The sequence below is a fragment of the Stenella coeruleoalba genome (genome assembly GCF_951394435.1).
Source record: "Stenella coeruleoalba genome assembly, chromosome: 11".
NCBI lineage: Eukaryota > Metazoa > Chordata > Mammalia > Artiodactyla > Delphinidae > Stenella > Stenella coeruleoalba.
In genome coordinates this window covers 42,827,703-42,843,549 of record NC_137157.1, presented here as the reverse complement: position 1 = coordinate 42,843,549, position 15,847 = coordinate 42,827,703, and the positions used below count along the sequence as shown (strand labels likewise).

The window sequence follows — 15,847 nt, the reverse complement described above, 5'->3', positions numbered from 1 at the left end:
CTTTGGAGTCTACATGAGCTACTATATTGAACTAGTCAGTTCCATTTCATAGAAATTATGCAAAAATTAATATTATTTTCTTGGGCTTTAAACCAAAAAAGCTGACATTTATTGTACAGAGGACTTCTTACTCCTCACCACCTTTTTATGGTGGTGAATTACTGCAACCAAAAAATTTAAGGGGCATACTCTGCATCTAATTTCACAACTATAAAATCTACGAAATAGCTATTAATAATCGAGTAATTGGTACTGAAGTATAAAAGATAAACCACAAAACATAATACAAAATATTATAGGGCTTCCCTGGTGGCGCAGTGGTTGAGAGTCCGCTTGCTGATGCAGGGGACACGGGTTTGTGCCCCAGTCCTGGAGGATCCCACATGCCGCAGAGCGGCTGGGCCCGTGAGCCATGGCCGCTGAGCCTGCGCGTCCGGAGCCTGTGCTCCGCAACGGGAGAGGCCACAACAGTGAGAGGCCCGCGTACCGGGGAAAAAAAAAAAATATATATATATATATATATATATATATATGTTACAGTGTTAAATCCCATGAAAGAATAACTGTTGATTTCTCAAATCATATAACCACTGACTCTTGAATTAGAAAAAAGTCATAAAGTTTGTCTTGTTCCATTGTGCAAACAGAAACTAGGGAGACATTCTTGACGTCTCTCTCTGCCTCATTCACTGCATGTAATTAATAGACAATTCCACTTTAATTATGTTCATTTTACTTCATCCCTCTGGCCACTGTTTTAATTAAGATCACAGGTATCTCTGACCTGGATTACTGCAATAACATGCTAAACTGCAGCTCTTCTGAGAAACTTGTACTCATTTTCCCCAGCCCCATCCCCTCTTCAAGTATAAAGGTTTCAGAATAATATTCCCAATTACAAACATGCCTGCCATTGCTCTGCTTAAAATCCTTCAAAAGCTCCCCACTACCACCAGAGGAAGACCAGACCTTCTCAACAGAGCTTACCAAGCCTCTGGATCCAACCTCAGCTTCTGTCTCCTGCCCTATCTCCGCATCCCTCACGCAACGCTGTAGCTGTCCTGAATTATTTACAGTATCTTGCACAGGCCTTGCCTTCTTTCCCTTTTAGGACTTTGTTTCAGTTCTTCTCTCTAAAAAGTCTGGCTATTTCCTCCTCTTCATCTTCTGGTACCAACAGAGGCATATTTCCTCCAGGAAGTCTTTTTCCCACCTTGGCAAGACTACGTTAACTTCTACTGGAGCTCTCCTGACACTGCACTATCATTTCCCTTCTGTTCTCCTCCAGGACACCACAACTCCTTAAAGGCGGGAAATATGCCTTTACCTTGCCACTCGTAAAATGCCTGGTATATAATACATACACATTAGATATTGTTCTAATTAATCACCCTTTATTCATTAGGGATAGAATTACTCCTACAATTTTCTGGACAGTAATCCAAGACCCATACGAAAAATCTCAGGAACAGACAACTTATTTTTTTATGAACATTCTAAATGCTAGAAAGTTCCCTTAAGGTGGGCTATTGTAACCACGCTATCTCCCAAAATAAGCAATGCTTGTCGTAAAGAATAGTGATGATGATGACGATGATGATAATAATATTACAGCTAAAATTTAGAGAACCAGGCACTATTCTGGCTTCTGAACATGACTATGCTCAATCCACCCTTCTAACGATTCCTTGAGTCAGATAAAATTATTATCTCCCCAGTCCAGATGAAAAGAGGGAGGCTTAAAGAAGCAACTTTGTGAAAGTTATACAGCAAGCAAGTGGTACAGTCAGGATTCGAACTCAGCCAACTGAGTTTTGATTCACACCACTTCACTTCACATTAATTCACTCCCATCTCAAAACCAACTGTCAGCTAGTCCTTCAACTCTTTGGCCTGAAAAAGAGCTGTAGTAAAAATGATATTAATAATAATAATAAAATTAAAAAATAAAAACCTAGTTAACTTTGTTTTAAACTAGTCTCTGAGTTCATCTGTCCATGGAACTCTTTTGAGGGGCAACATCTGTTAACACCCTGAAGAGCTGCAGATCTAGAAAACACACTTTGATACTGGTCCAAGCATGATTATTATCTTAATTCACTGTTAAATTGTATTTGCTTTGGCAGCAGTCACATCACAGTACTGTCATGTACTGGGTCAGTAGCCAACTACAACCCCAAAGATGTTCATCTTATCTGAATCCTATCCAAATCCTACTGCAGTGAGACCCGGGAAGTAAAAATTTTAGTCATCATCTTAAATTATTCCTATCTAAGTTTCAGAACCACTATTTTGGAATAAACTGAGATAACAGTGTTTATTCCTGCCCTGGACTGAATATCCATCTCATTAGAAAATCTCATTTATAAGCCCAGAAGCCCTCTCTTCCTCTGAAGCCTGTTTTCCTGCCTTCTGATCCTTTTATTACCCCATATAACATGGCATGGTATTCTCTGTCAAACTTCCATGTTTGCACACTACTCTGTTAACCTAATCCTTGATTGCTGGGAAAAACTTTCTCTTGCGCGTTAACTAAAATCTCATCTCCTCTGTATAGGAGACTGGGTCCTTCCCAAATCTGTGTGTCCACACTATACCAATATCTCTATTATAGTGTTAATGCATTATATTGTAACTATGGACATACAGTTGTTCTTTTCCAATAGAATACAAGCATCTTGAAGGTAAATGCCAAATTTTAACCGTTGCATTCTCAGTACTAACCTAGTTTTGGCCAATAGTTGAAGCTCAATAACTGTCAGCAGAGAGATTCAAAGGCATTTAAAAATTTCATCTTTGATGCTTCCAGTTTGTTTAGCTGAGAAAAATGTACTAATACCTGGTGACGGCATACTACTTCATCAACCAAGTGATGCAAGCCAAGGTAGAGGAAACACAAAATGTTGTTGACAAAGAAACCTAGCAGTGAAGCACAAAGTCAAGTACTCAAAAGGAAAGTTACCAAGAAATCACCTATATAGAGAAATTTAAGATGAATTAAATCCATGATTAATACATAAATAGAAAAATGAATAAGTATTGAAAACAATCACTAAATTTAAAAAAAACTAAAGAACTGATAGTATGCACATGTTACAACTAAAAACTGAGCACTGGACTCTCAGGAGAAGGTGAAACAACTAAAGAATCCTGTTTCTGAATTAAGACTAATCCATTTTGAATGTCATTGCAGCCTATTAGTACATTAAAATGTATTTGATTTCATTAATTTGCATGAATTTTATATCTCTAGCATTGTACTCTAAATATCAAAGCACAGTCAACACCATTTTGAACCTAGGAATTAAGCATAAGCTCACAAATGTTTCTCCATCATGATACAAATATGATGGTTGTTCAACTTGATGCACCCACTAATCATTTTATATGACCCTCATAGGTCACTCAGGCCTGATAATAAAGTTCCAGCTAAAAAAAAAAAAAAAGGCTACTTTAGATTCCATTTGCACAAAAAAAGGGCCAGCTAAATCTCTGTTCTGTCCATTTCCTACTCAATTTATATGAAAGATGGGTTTCATTAAGAGTATTTTAATAATTTTCATAATTGCCCTCTCGCTGTTCACCCCAAGAGAGAAGCAGGACAATTTAAACAGTAAATCAAACTATAATGATGCATTGTTCTGTTTTCCTAAATAACAATTTTATCCAAATTAACATATTGGGTTGGCCAAAAAATTCATTCGGGTTTTTCCATAACATCTTACTGAAAAATCCGAATGAACTTTTTGGCCAGCCTAATAGTAAGGAAGCTTCCTCTTGCTATGATTACTTTGCCATTGTTTCCAATACAGTTATTACACAATATTCACTTTTAGCAAATGGCATTTTATCCTTAATCAATAAACAGAAATATAAGCAACCCTATACCTGAATTTCTGTTGTATAATTTACAAACACAGATACAAAATTTACAGAAATTCTGAATAATCTGTCCCTTTCATTAAGCCCAATCTGACAAACTACTCAATGAATAATTTTATATTCGTCCAAATTGTTTTTGCTTAAACATAATTCATAAACATGTCTTAAATTTAGAATTAACAATATTATTTGGATATCATGACAATATTATCTAGGATCACTTTATTTTATAAAAAAAATTTGCATTTTATCATTTAGTGAATAACTTTCAAATTCTGGACAAAGTATTGGTGTAAAATAAGAGAATGTCTGTGGTCAAAAGGTGGCATATTTTCGTCACTTGGACTTTCCCCATGGAGACAACTCAAAGGAGAACACCTTCCATTGCTGAGACTAAATCACATATCACTTGCCAAGAAGGGCTATCTTGACCTTTGCTCCAGTTTTTAAAGATATCAGCAACGTTGTCAGATACATAAAGAATGGCAAAGCTCCAAGATCTGATAGCAAACCCACCAGAGTATTCAAACAGAAAATGAAGATGACACTGAGGTGTCTGCATAGGATTTTCTTAATACATGAACACTGAGGAAATGTCAGATTACAAAGATGTCTCTATCATTATGAGCTTTCAGAAGAAAAGGTCAGTCAACTAACCATAGCAATTATGGAGTACTTTTTTCCCAATATTACCAGAAACTTCTTCTGTTTTGATTCCCATAAAATGCATTCTTTCAAATATTCCAAAAATTATAATGCTGCTTTACATCCCACCACAGGGAAGGAAACACCACCTTTGGATAACTGTCTACTAAAAGAAGGTTGAAGGAAAAGTTTTTCTGTCCTGTATTTGCTGACCTCAAACAATATATAATCTCATTTTCAGATCTTAAAAACCATTCCAAGTATCTTTCACTCTGATTTACCAGTTATTCCTGTGTAAAGCCAACCATGATCTGGTTAATTACATGTGAGAAAAGAATGTTCTATAAAACACATTAACCATCACCAATAGGTTGAACTAGGGCTGCATTTAAAAATTCCAAAGGCAATAAGTCCAATAAAAGTAGAAAAACATATTACAAAAGACACACACACACAAGGATAAAGGGAAAAAACAGGAGGTAAGTGCACAGGCAGGTTAGTTTTGAGGCTTTAAAGGTAGTAGAACAGTAAGATATAGAACTGGTAGAGAAGGCAGCAATGGAAGGATTCATCTGGAGGGGATCTGGAAATAGAGGGAATATCTAAAACAGTGACAATAGGACATGGAAGAGGACAGACCCTACCCCAACTAACATACTTACTGCTTCCCAGAAGCTAAAATCTGTGCACCTAACGTTAAACCCAACCCAGACTAAGCAATCAAGATTGAATGCGAAGAGCACCAGGGGTCAGAAGATCTAAATTCTAGCCCTGCTACTGTCACTAACTAGCCAAGGCTATGAACAAGCCAGCTGCTTTTTCTGTGAGTTGAGGTAACTGTGTCAGGTGATCACCAGTTTCCTTCCAATTCTAAGTCTCATGCACACTAGAAGTCTGTTTTATATACCAATCTCATTCAAAGAGTATATATTATATATATAAATATACACATGCACACATACAAATTAATATTCTCAATCAAAACTTTAAGCAATACTCCCATGAGTCTCTTCCTTCATTTATCCATATAAAAATTTTATAAACATATACAAACCCTGAGTGTGTATCTACAGTATGCCAGTGAATATATGTTTTTATGTAAATATGTATATACTGAAATAGAAAAACTATTTTTCCCAAAAGAGAAATATGGTGCTCTATATAATACCTACATATATTTCTCTTGAAATAGTCTTCATTAATGAGTACATTAAAATACAAGCTTATGAAGTGTGCTAGACAGCATACCATTCTCTATGCTTACTCTGATAGAGTGAGCTGTGAAAGAGATTAGGACTAAATAATTTGACACTATTTTGTAAACACTTCAATGTGTTAGGCATACCTGTAAATCCTCAAGTGAGTAAGACTTTTCCTTCTGTATAAGATACGGGAAGGGGAAAACGCTGGTGTCTTTGACAAGGCTCTATTCAAATGGAAATAAAACTGAGATTATCTAATCAGTTATCCTTGTGGGTGGATGGGTATACACCTGCACTGAATCTTAGACTTAGGAAATGACAGAGCCGATCATCTTTATGGGTTTCATGACAGAGCCACAGCAAAATGACTTCCTGAGATCAATATGTGGTTGAGAGAAAGCTGTTTTCAATGGAAACAAGAAGCTAGGAGCTAACCTGTTTCTATGGTAACCAGAGCAGCAGTTACCCAACAGCTGTAGGGAAAAAGAAGGGCAGAAAGTTAAAATGCAAAAAACAAAAGAAATCCATACTAGTTTACCCTATTAGGGTGATGGTCCCTAGAGTACAATCAAAACCAGTGCAGACATACTGTTCCCCCCACCCAAGGGATTTTTAGCAATCACTATCCTTATTTTTCCTCCAAACCTCAAAATCTTAGAGCTGGAAGGAAGTTTGGATACTTATCTAGTCCAGTGTGTCATCCCCATTTTTTTCTTTCAGAATAAGGCTGAAGGATATCAAGACTCAAGAAGATGAAGTAAATTCTTTAAGGTCACACAGCTAGTTGTGAAATCAAGGTTAGTGCCTAGGTCTCATGGATTCCAACTCAGGCATTTTTCCAATGCTGTTTCCATATATTCTCTACTTCTAGTCTCTTCTCCTCCCAACACCCACATTTTAGTCACTTTCTGAGAAAATATTGACTACAGAGTATTAAAATTAATCACCACCCTTCAACCTATGAGAAAAGCAAAAAAGCAATGCTATCCTGTCATAAAAAAAAAAAAAATCTTGACTGCTCTTCCAAAAGAAAAGCCCTTCATACTTCAAAAAGAATTGAATTAAGTTTATATCATATATTGATGGTTATTGTTTAGATTATGTTGCCACTCTATATTTCCTTATGGAGATCTGTTTTTATATGTTATCAGTCCTTTAGTGTCCTTTACTATTTCATTCAGATATACTTTAAAGGTTGCCATAATAAAAAGGATAAATGACTCAGAATTTGAAAAATATATGAGATCTAAAAACTGCATTTACTTTATTTGCAGTAGTAAAAATAAATAGTAATGATACATATTTCTAATGGGAAAGGTTGACCTGCATTTCTTTATAAACCTACACATTTCCTTGTTTTCAGTTGCTTTGAAAATAAGCTTCTTGACAGAGAAGAAAAATTTCCTTGACTCTCATTTAGTATTGTTAACTCAGTTCTACAGATGAACTCTTGGGAAAATATAACAGAAAAAAGTCATACCTAATCTGTCCAGCTATTCACCTTTGGCATGCCTAATGCCCCAGCAATGGATCAGATCACCTAGTTTGTGATAAAATACACTACTGAAAATACAATTCTATTAGAGTTACCTGTTTTTTTAAAATTATATGTTGAATGAGGCACTCTTTGATCTTATCCAATGCTCAGAATATAAGAATAAAATTAATTTGTGAACTATACAATTAGTGGCCTGGAAAAGGTCAAAGGACACTTAGATGCTTATACAGCAAATGCAAACACACCAGACTATTACACCAAACTCTTTTTAGGGGCCTGAAGTTTGGATTTGCATTGTCATATGGTTGGTCATAACTTGTAATTAAAATGCAAGGGATGAAGACACTCGACCACACTGCAAATAATTCAGTTGTTTGGTATATGTACATCGTTTAACATATTCTTCAATAATGCTGCAGAAAGAGAGTGTATAAATCACTTTGAAAAACAGAAAAATCAAGATTGAAAAAGCCTAACATTTTCACATAATAAAATAAAGACTAACAATACCTTAAGACCATCATTTCTTTTTTTTTTTTTGGTCACCCCCTGCAGCTTGTGGGATGTTAGTTCCCCAACCAGGGATTGAACCCTGGGCCCTCTGCAGTGAAAGCACGGGCGTCTTAACCAGTGGGTCGCCAGGGAATTTCTGAGACCATCATTTCTAGATGGAATATTTTCCTGCACATCTAGGCAATATTTCTATGTGAGATTTTTTTTTGAGGAAAGCATCTATAATATTTCTGGAATTTTGTTTGTTGTTATTTTGTTGCATTTTTAATTGAATAGATAATGTTTTAGGAGATATCTTATTATAAATAGAGTGGCGAGCTTATTGAGGGCAAAGCACTATATCTTCTCATGCATTCCCAGTAGCTTACATAGTTTCTGGTACAGTGACTGCATAATCAGTATTCACTGACTAAATAAACATTCTAAAATTTTAATAATTAAGAGCAATATTTTATAAACAAGCTATATTTGACCATTAATTCTTTTAACTGGAGCAAGGCTCACAAAACAAGAATTAATACACTTTCTTTCTTTAATCTTAATATATGACTCAAATTGTCTTTGCCTTATTATAATTTTTTAAAATTAAACGTTACACTTAAAGCTAGCAAATAGCTACTTAGATAATTTCTCTCCTGTTTTGTCTGGTGCTTTGAGGTAGAGGAAAAAATGGCCCATAGAAAGTAAATTACATATTTGCAATTCTGAATCCAATTCTAGATATTTAAGTTTAAATTTTAATAGTTTTAAGGAGTATATTTTAGTAATGCTGTGGAAATAAACAATTTAAAATACTAATAAAGTATATTTTCAAGATTATAAAAATGGTGGATTCACTATCATAATCCAAGTATAGTCAGGATTATCTGCATATAGTGGTATATAGATAAAGGTCTGGAGAACATATACGAAGTGATCCAGACCCACACCAAAAAGCCAACATCTTAAATATGGTTCTATGGCAGTTTTTTTGTTTTGTTTTGTTTTTCTTTTCTAAAATTCTCTTTGAGAGTAAAAAAAAAAAAAAAAAAAAGGTCTATCAGGTAATCAAAGATACACATGCTGCCAAGGAAGGGCCACACTCTAGACCAGAACCTAATTCAATCACTTTCCCTCCTTCCCCCAAAAAATAAGTGAAAAGAAGAGGGAGATCTAATATAACCACTCTTAGCTCTGTAATATTGGGAAATTTTGCGCTTATATTATCTTTCAAACTTCTAAAAAATCTAGAAGTTCTATTAAAGAATTTCTGCCTGGTGCCTGTTCACTTACTATTATATGCCTTCATAGGAAAGCGCATACAAGCTTCATTTCCTTCTAAAACTTAGACATTAAATTGGAAATACACAATGCAGAACATTTTTACAAAAACATCTATGCCTCCTTGTTTTTTACTATTTGTAAGTATCACTCAATGGCATCAACGGAATAATCTCACCTTTTCTTTCCTGATCTCATTTTCTGAACAACAGGTTTCCATGACAACTTATATTTAAATTTTTATAAATTTCTATTTTGGAATACTATTCTTAAGGATACAATTCATAAATGAAAAGTATAAACTTATTTACCAAGTTAACCTGAACAATTTAGACCTCTCAAATATGTATTTACATCATAAATTAAAAGTAATAGAGGAGGGGGAAATGCCAACCAAAACAAAAGGCAAAAATACAATGTTGTAGAATTCAATTAATTATCCAGTTCCTATCACTCTTGTTTCAGTCTGCCACTTTAGATCATAAAAGTTAGAAATTAAACATGTCTATTATAAAATTGAGCCAATCTCCTCAATGTTGGGAAAGGATAAGGACAATGTTGAAACAGGTGTAACAAATTGAAAATAGAATTTGGACAGTTAAAATTGTTCATCTCAAGTATATCAATAAAAGATGAACTAATGTAAAATGAAAAGTAAGAGGGCTTATAAAAGTTAAATACTTCTATTAAGAATGAGACTTGTGACAGTAAGACCACAGCTAAAACAAACCACTTCATAATTGATTTTATGTCTCCTAGAATCATGTCCATGCAAAATATAATTTCATCCAGTGACCTCCCAATGTAATTCTATTTATCAAAGTAGTCAGATAACATTGTCTGTCAAGCATCTGAACTAAAAGTGTCCATATAAAAATATTAAATCACATTTAAATAGAATGGTGACTTCTGAGTATTCTTCAGGCAACCCCTAATAATTTGAAAAGGGATTTTCTTGAAGACAAGTCCCACAAATGTTAGCCAATCTGAACAAAAAGGAAAACATTACATATCAAGTGGTCAATAAAAATGGAAAGTTAAAACAGGCTTCATTTTAAGAAAACTGGAATCCCATATTTGCACTCTAATGTTGGGTGGTACAGCCAAAGACCTGGAAAAAAAAATATATATATATATACACACATATGTCATAGATGACCTTTCAAAGTTAGAATTCTAGTGACTGTCCTATGCTGCATTAAATCTCAAGAGCAACACTATATGCAGAGATTTCACAAGCCAGACAGTCAGTTATAATCAGTGGTTGTGGTGGAAAGGGCCTGGGGGGGATGTCATGAGACCTCCAGCATAATTTTGGCTCTGCTAATAACTCGCTGTATGACCTTGGCCCTCACTTAGTATCTGCAGTCTTCATTTTCCTCATCTACAAAATACAGGGTCCTCACGAGGTGATCTCAAAGAAATTTTCCAGGTCTATGATTCTGAGCTGATTCTGCTTCTAATGGCTCTTTGACCTTGTATTAATCTCTAATCTATCTGTGTTCTTTTCCTCACCTAAAAGGGATGCAGGTCAAATCCTTAATATTACTACAATGAAATCTTAGTAAGATTTAAAAAAAAACTATTTTCAGTTCAATAGTCTAGCCATTGACCAATAATCAATAGAATCAATTACCATAGCAATAATAAAAACTGAACATCTTAAAGTTTTTGCTGTGCAACCTGGTCTACAATAAAATGTATTCTATTATTATGAGGAAAGATAATAAAACTTCCTGTCTTTTTTTGTACCACATAAAATAAGAAAATTATAGGATGAGTCTGAAAACAAATGCAGATTATCTTTTTAGCTGCCAAGTGGAAAGAGCACTGTAGCACTCGGCTGAAATCCAAAACAACAGAGGTAAGGGTCATGAGTCTATGATTTAACTTAAATAAATAATATGCACTTTTTTTCCCCTGAATGCCAACTCTTGCTGAATTTATAGAATGGTCTTAGAAGGAAGATTTCAGAGTTGAAGTTAGTAATTCTACATTCAAATATGAGAACATGGGCATACTAGAATTTATGTATGCATTTAAATACCAGATCCCATAAAGTAGCAATGCTTTAAATTGTCTCTTTGATATTCTATTTCAAATTGAAAACAAAACATATCCTCAGACTTCTACTAAAGTGGTATCAGAAGCACATCTTCTGACATATTATCAGCTGCACAACATCTCAGATGCAGAGACTTCTGACATTCAGGGAAACACAATAATGAGGATATAGCCAAAGTTAAGCTGGGAGAATTCCCATTCTGCCCAAGGGGAATCTTTTCTGGGTGTCAGAAGCAAACCAGACACATGCAGTTACAAAGATTTAACTAAATACAGTACTCTGTTCTCACATATAATTAAAAACCATTCACATACTGTATAATTTTGGGTTGTTTATATTTCTTTTCTTTCCTTTAAAACTAGAGAAACCATTATTAGTTACTTTTATAATCTCTTCATTGGGATTTTGAAGAATTAATCGTGGGTATCAAGGACTAAATTTAAACTGTCACTCAAGCTAAAGACTGAAAAGAAAAATTGAGGATGGGATCACAATCTATAGAGTATAATAAAGTTGCCTACAATCTAAATTACCCAGTCTTTAATTTAGAGACTCCCACTAAACCAGGATCACCAAAGTGACCAATTGGCGTTCAACCTGTAGAAAACACAGATACAGCACAAGGGGAAAGGCATCAGACTCCAAAATTCACTGTGCAGGTGGGCTATCCCGTCAACTCACGGGGACAAGCAAACCCAGCACTGCTCTCTCTTGGAAGGACACAGGCGCAAACAACATTCGGGAGATTTTCACAAAACGAACCTCCTGGCACACCCTCTCCCGGCCCAACCACGGACATATATTCCATTTCTCCTCTACTGTCCTCAGATTAGATCCCTAATTGGAGCCACTGCTCTGGGGGAGTCAGGTGCGCAGCAGTGTCAGGTCTCACTGTAAAGGTCCAATAGTGATGACCAGAGGCCTGAAGGGCCATCCGAGCTAAAGAAAACGTTGGAACAAGAGTTAGAAAAAGAAACTCAACAGAAAGTGTGATAGCGGTTTCAGAACAGGGGTCCGGACAGACTCGCCCAGAGTAGCCGACATTTGCCCTTTCGGTCCCATCTGCTGAAGTAAATCTCAGTTGCAGTTGAGGAGGAGAGGAGGGGGATGCTGGGGGGCGGGGGGTAGGGAGCAGGGAGGATCGGGGCCAGAGTCCCTGAGTTTACCCTGCACGGGAGGGGCCCCTCGTCTCCTGGTTAGGGAACCCTGTTCTCTTCTCCCCCTGCCCCCATCCCAGAGGCCTCGGCGGAAAAGAACAGGAAGTTGCGGAAGGAGTTGGGAGAAGTTGGCGCAGCAGGGAAGGGGGCGACTCTGGCCTTACCCTGGCGGCTCTGGACGAGTAGGGGTCCTCAAAGAGGGCCCACATGCGGGGCTGCAGCCTCCTCCAGCGGCCGGACTTGCCGTCGGGGCCCCCCAGGCCCGCGGCGTCCTCAATGCCAAGCCTCTTGGCCGCCAGGTCCTCGTCGTCGCCAGGGTCGCCGCCGATGAGGTCGGGGGTCTCGAAGATGTCGAGCGCCTCTTCGGCGTCGCGGTGTTGCCGGTAAGTCATCCAGCAGCAGGGCTCCACGTCGGTCTCGTCGATGCCCCAGAAGGCCAGCTCCTCCTCGAACAGCGGCCCGCACACGTCGGCGGGGCAGTGCAGCTTGCCGGTGCGGTAGTAGTTGAGCACATAGGCGAAGACGCCCGGGTGCCGGTCGAAGAAGAACTCGCGGCTGCCCCGGGGGTAGTCGCCGCCGCCGCGGACGCTGCAGTTGCCCGCGCCGCCCTCGAAGCAGCCGCCCGGCCCGGGGGACAGCGGGGGCGGTCGCGGCGGCGGCGAGAGCGTAGGGGGCGACGGCTGCAGCTTGTCGCCCGCCGCCTTCAGGCAGTCGCCCTGGGGCTCGGAGGCGGCGAGAAGGGCCAGGCGCGTCCCGGGCAGGGTCTTGAGGGTGCTGCGGTAGGTTTCGTGCCGAGTGCCCCCGACATTGAGGATCACCCTCTCGTTGTTCTCGATCTTGCCCATCTCTGTGCCTTAGACATGACTGGGGGGAGGCGAACACAGCACCAAGTTAAAGATCTCGGCCGGCGGAGCCGCGCTGTGACTCCCACCCCCACTCCCAGCCCGAGAGTCCCAAGATGCAGGGTTGACAGAAAGGCGAGGGGCAAAGGGCCCTCCCAGGATGAGTTTGGCGCCCAGCCCTGTCCCCGCCTCAAGCATCATACCTTTCCCAGGTTTCTAGAGAACTGAGGAGATAGCAGTCCGAATCTTCCTTGACCTTCCTTGACACCTTTTACCCGCCTCACACCTTTCTCCCTCTGCTCTGTCTCCTTCATCTTTTCACCCTTCACCCTCTCTGCCCTCTGTCCTCTCTCAAGTCTCACCTGTTCCCAGCCCCTAACTCTCCCCCTCTCTCTCTCCCCAAACCCCTTATCTTTCCCTCCTAAGTCCTCCCCTCCCCCTCTCCCCACCCCCCGTCCTCTCCCAGTGCCCCGTCCCTTTCCTCCCTCATAGTCCGAGACCCTCTCCCTCCTACCCTCTCCGGGAGGCTGTTCCCTTAGGCAGGGAGTTCTCTCTGCCCAGGCAACTTGGCATTGTTGGGTGAGAGACCCCCAGACTGGGCGGCGAGCCCCCACTAAACGCGTACTCTCGGTGAACTCTGGACAGCCCGCTGTTGCCGGCTCGCGGGGAGTGCCCCTTGCGCGACCTCTACTCCCCTTCCCGGGCCAGGCAAATAGACTGAACGCGGAAGTCAGAGCAAAAAAAAAGTCCCTGCTGGTGCCTTTCACCAGGGAGACCTCTCCCAAATTTCCTGATCCAATTTCCTTTTCACATTGCTGCTATTGTTGAAATTATTATTACTTGGGAAAGGAAACGACTGACTAGGATCCATTTTGGGGAGCAGAAGTGATAAGTGCATCCCACCCCATCCCCCTTTCCCAAGAAATGCAAACGTCTTGCGGGCGGAGGGGTGCTTTCTAGGAGGAGCGAGGCCCGGGGAAAAGCTGCTGGAGGCACACCCCCTGCATCCCCGAGCTGGGAGTCCTGGCTGACAGTGTCCCCGTTTCCGATCTCCCAACCACCTCTCCCCTGGGCTTCACCTCTCCAATCCTACTGCGGAACGGAGGGGGGATGCCTGCCTTGCAGGGTCAGCACGCCCTTCCCGGCAAATCAGCCCCTTGCCCTCCCGCCTCTAGGTACCTTAACGAGACCGAGAGAAAAGTGGTTCTGCTATGGTGTCCGAGTGGACGAGGTGCTCCGGGCAGCCGGACGGAGTCCCGACACCCAGCCGAGCCGCCCTTCTCCAACAAGAAACTACTTGTTGGCGTTTTTCGGGTTCGGGTGGCTGGGCCGCTTCCCGTGGCGCTGGGCTCGCGGAGACAGCCCCCGCCGGCCGCGCGCCGCGCCACCCGCCCTCATTGTGCGAGCTGCTGTGGGCTCGCTCCGCGCCAACCTCGGCGCCCAGAGTCACCATCGCGCGGGGCCGGGCGGACCATGGAGCTCGGGGCGGGTCCAGCCGACGCTCCGCGACCCAGCCGGGAGCCGACAGAGCAGCCGGCCTTGGCTGCCGCGGAGCTGACCCGAGGTCCGGAGAGCTCACCCACTCGAAGGTGAGACCACCCGGCTCCGACTTGGACCTGCAGGTCTCGCTTCTCCCCGCTAAGCAGCCGCTGCTGGAGCTGTCCCTTCCCCGCCGCTCGCCTTCAGCCCCCGCCGCCAAAGCCCAGAGCTCGGGGAACGGTGGGTGGTGGGTGGACCTGGGGAAGCTCTGTTGTACCAACCAGGTTCCTCTATTTTTCTTCAGTGAAGCTGTATTCCCACCCTCTCTGGAGCGTCTGTCTGCGTTATTTACACCCCACTGTCTACACCCTTTCTCTTCCTGCTGCCGCACCCCTCCCAACAAGTGAGAGAGAAAATCTAAGACAAAGTGCATTTTTTTTTTCTTAATGGCAGCTGAAGGGAGAGAGCTCTACTTACAGGTGACAAGTGTGTCCGGTTTCTCGCGTCTTATCCATGGCTCTGGCTTGTTCTTTTCAGTGAAATGTAGGTCTCCAGTCACCACATCATGGTTATATAAAACAAAACAAGTTTTAAAAGTTTATTCCAGGAACATAATGCTCTAGCAAGTAAAAATTCAGGTTTATCAGAAGCTAAAAAGACAAGCTACAGATATCCAAGTAACGAAGCAATGATCTCTTTAGCCAATTTCTCCCTTTCTCAAATTTTTATTGCACCTTGTATTAGTTTGCTAGGGCTGTCATAAAAAGCACCACAAACTGGATTGTTTAAACAGCAGAAATTTATTATCTCACAGTTCTGGAAGCTAGAAGTTCCAGATTAAGGTGTTGTCAGGGTTGGTTCCTTCTGAGGGTTGTGAGAAATGGACCTCTTCAAGGCCTTTCTCCTTGGCTTATAGATGGCTGTCTTCTCTCTGTGTCTCTTTACATCATTTTTCCTTTATGCATGCCTGTCTCTGTGAACAAATTTCTCCTTTATATACGAACACTAGTCGTATAGGATTAGGTGCCACCTTAATAATTTCATTTTAACTTGACACCTCTGTAAAGACCTTATCTCCAAATAAGATGGCATTCTGAGGTACTGGAGGTTAGGACTCCCACGTCTCTTTTTGGGGGGAGGGGAGGTTTGAGGGGAAGGCTGAGACACAGAGCAGCCCATATCAGACCTTACCACCAATGGATTATGTGTTTCTGTGTCTGTATTTCTAGAAAGAAAAGAAAGGAAGGAAGGAAGAGAGAGACCATAGTCCATGGAGATAGATTGATAGGTTTGAACTTGAAGTC

The 15,847-nt window shown here is 40.7% G+C and overlaps 1 protein-coding gene across 4 annotated transcripts in view; it reads right to left on the bottom strand.

Moving 5' to 3' along the window:
- The window catches only part of KCNC2 (potassium voltage-gated channel subfamily C member 2), a 196,592-nt gene extending 181,283 nt beyond the window's left edge, over positions 1-15,309 (bottom strand). For 2 of the 4 annotated variants that reach the window (XM_079938570.1, XM_079938567.1), the window contains exons 1-2: positions 13,579-13,870; positions 12,387-13,086 (exon numbers count right to left, since the gene is read on the bottom strand). In XM_079938570.1, the coding sequence (XP_079794696.1) occupies positions 12,387-13,067 (681 nt within the window). In that variant the 5' untranslated portion in view covers positions 13,068-13,086; positions 13,579-13,870. Of the gene's footprint in view, positions 1-12,386; positions 13,087-13,578; positions 13,871-14,243; positions 14,352-15,020 lie in introns of those variants that run through there. The other 2 variants (XM_079938569.1, XM_079938568.1) reach the window with 2 other exon arrangements.
- Between the last annotated feature and the right edge of the window lie 538 nt (positions 15,310-15,847).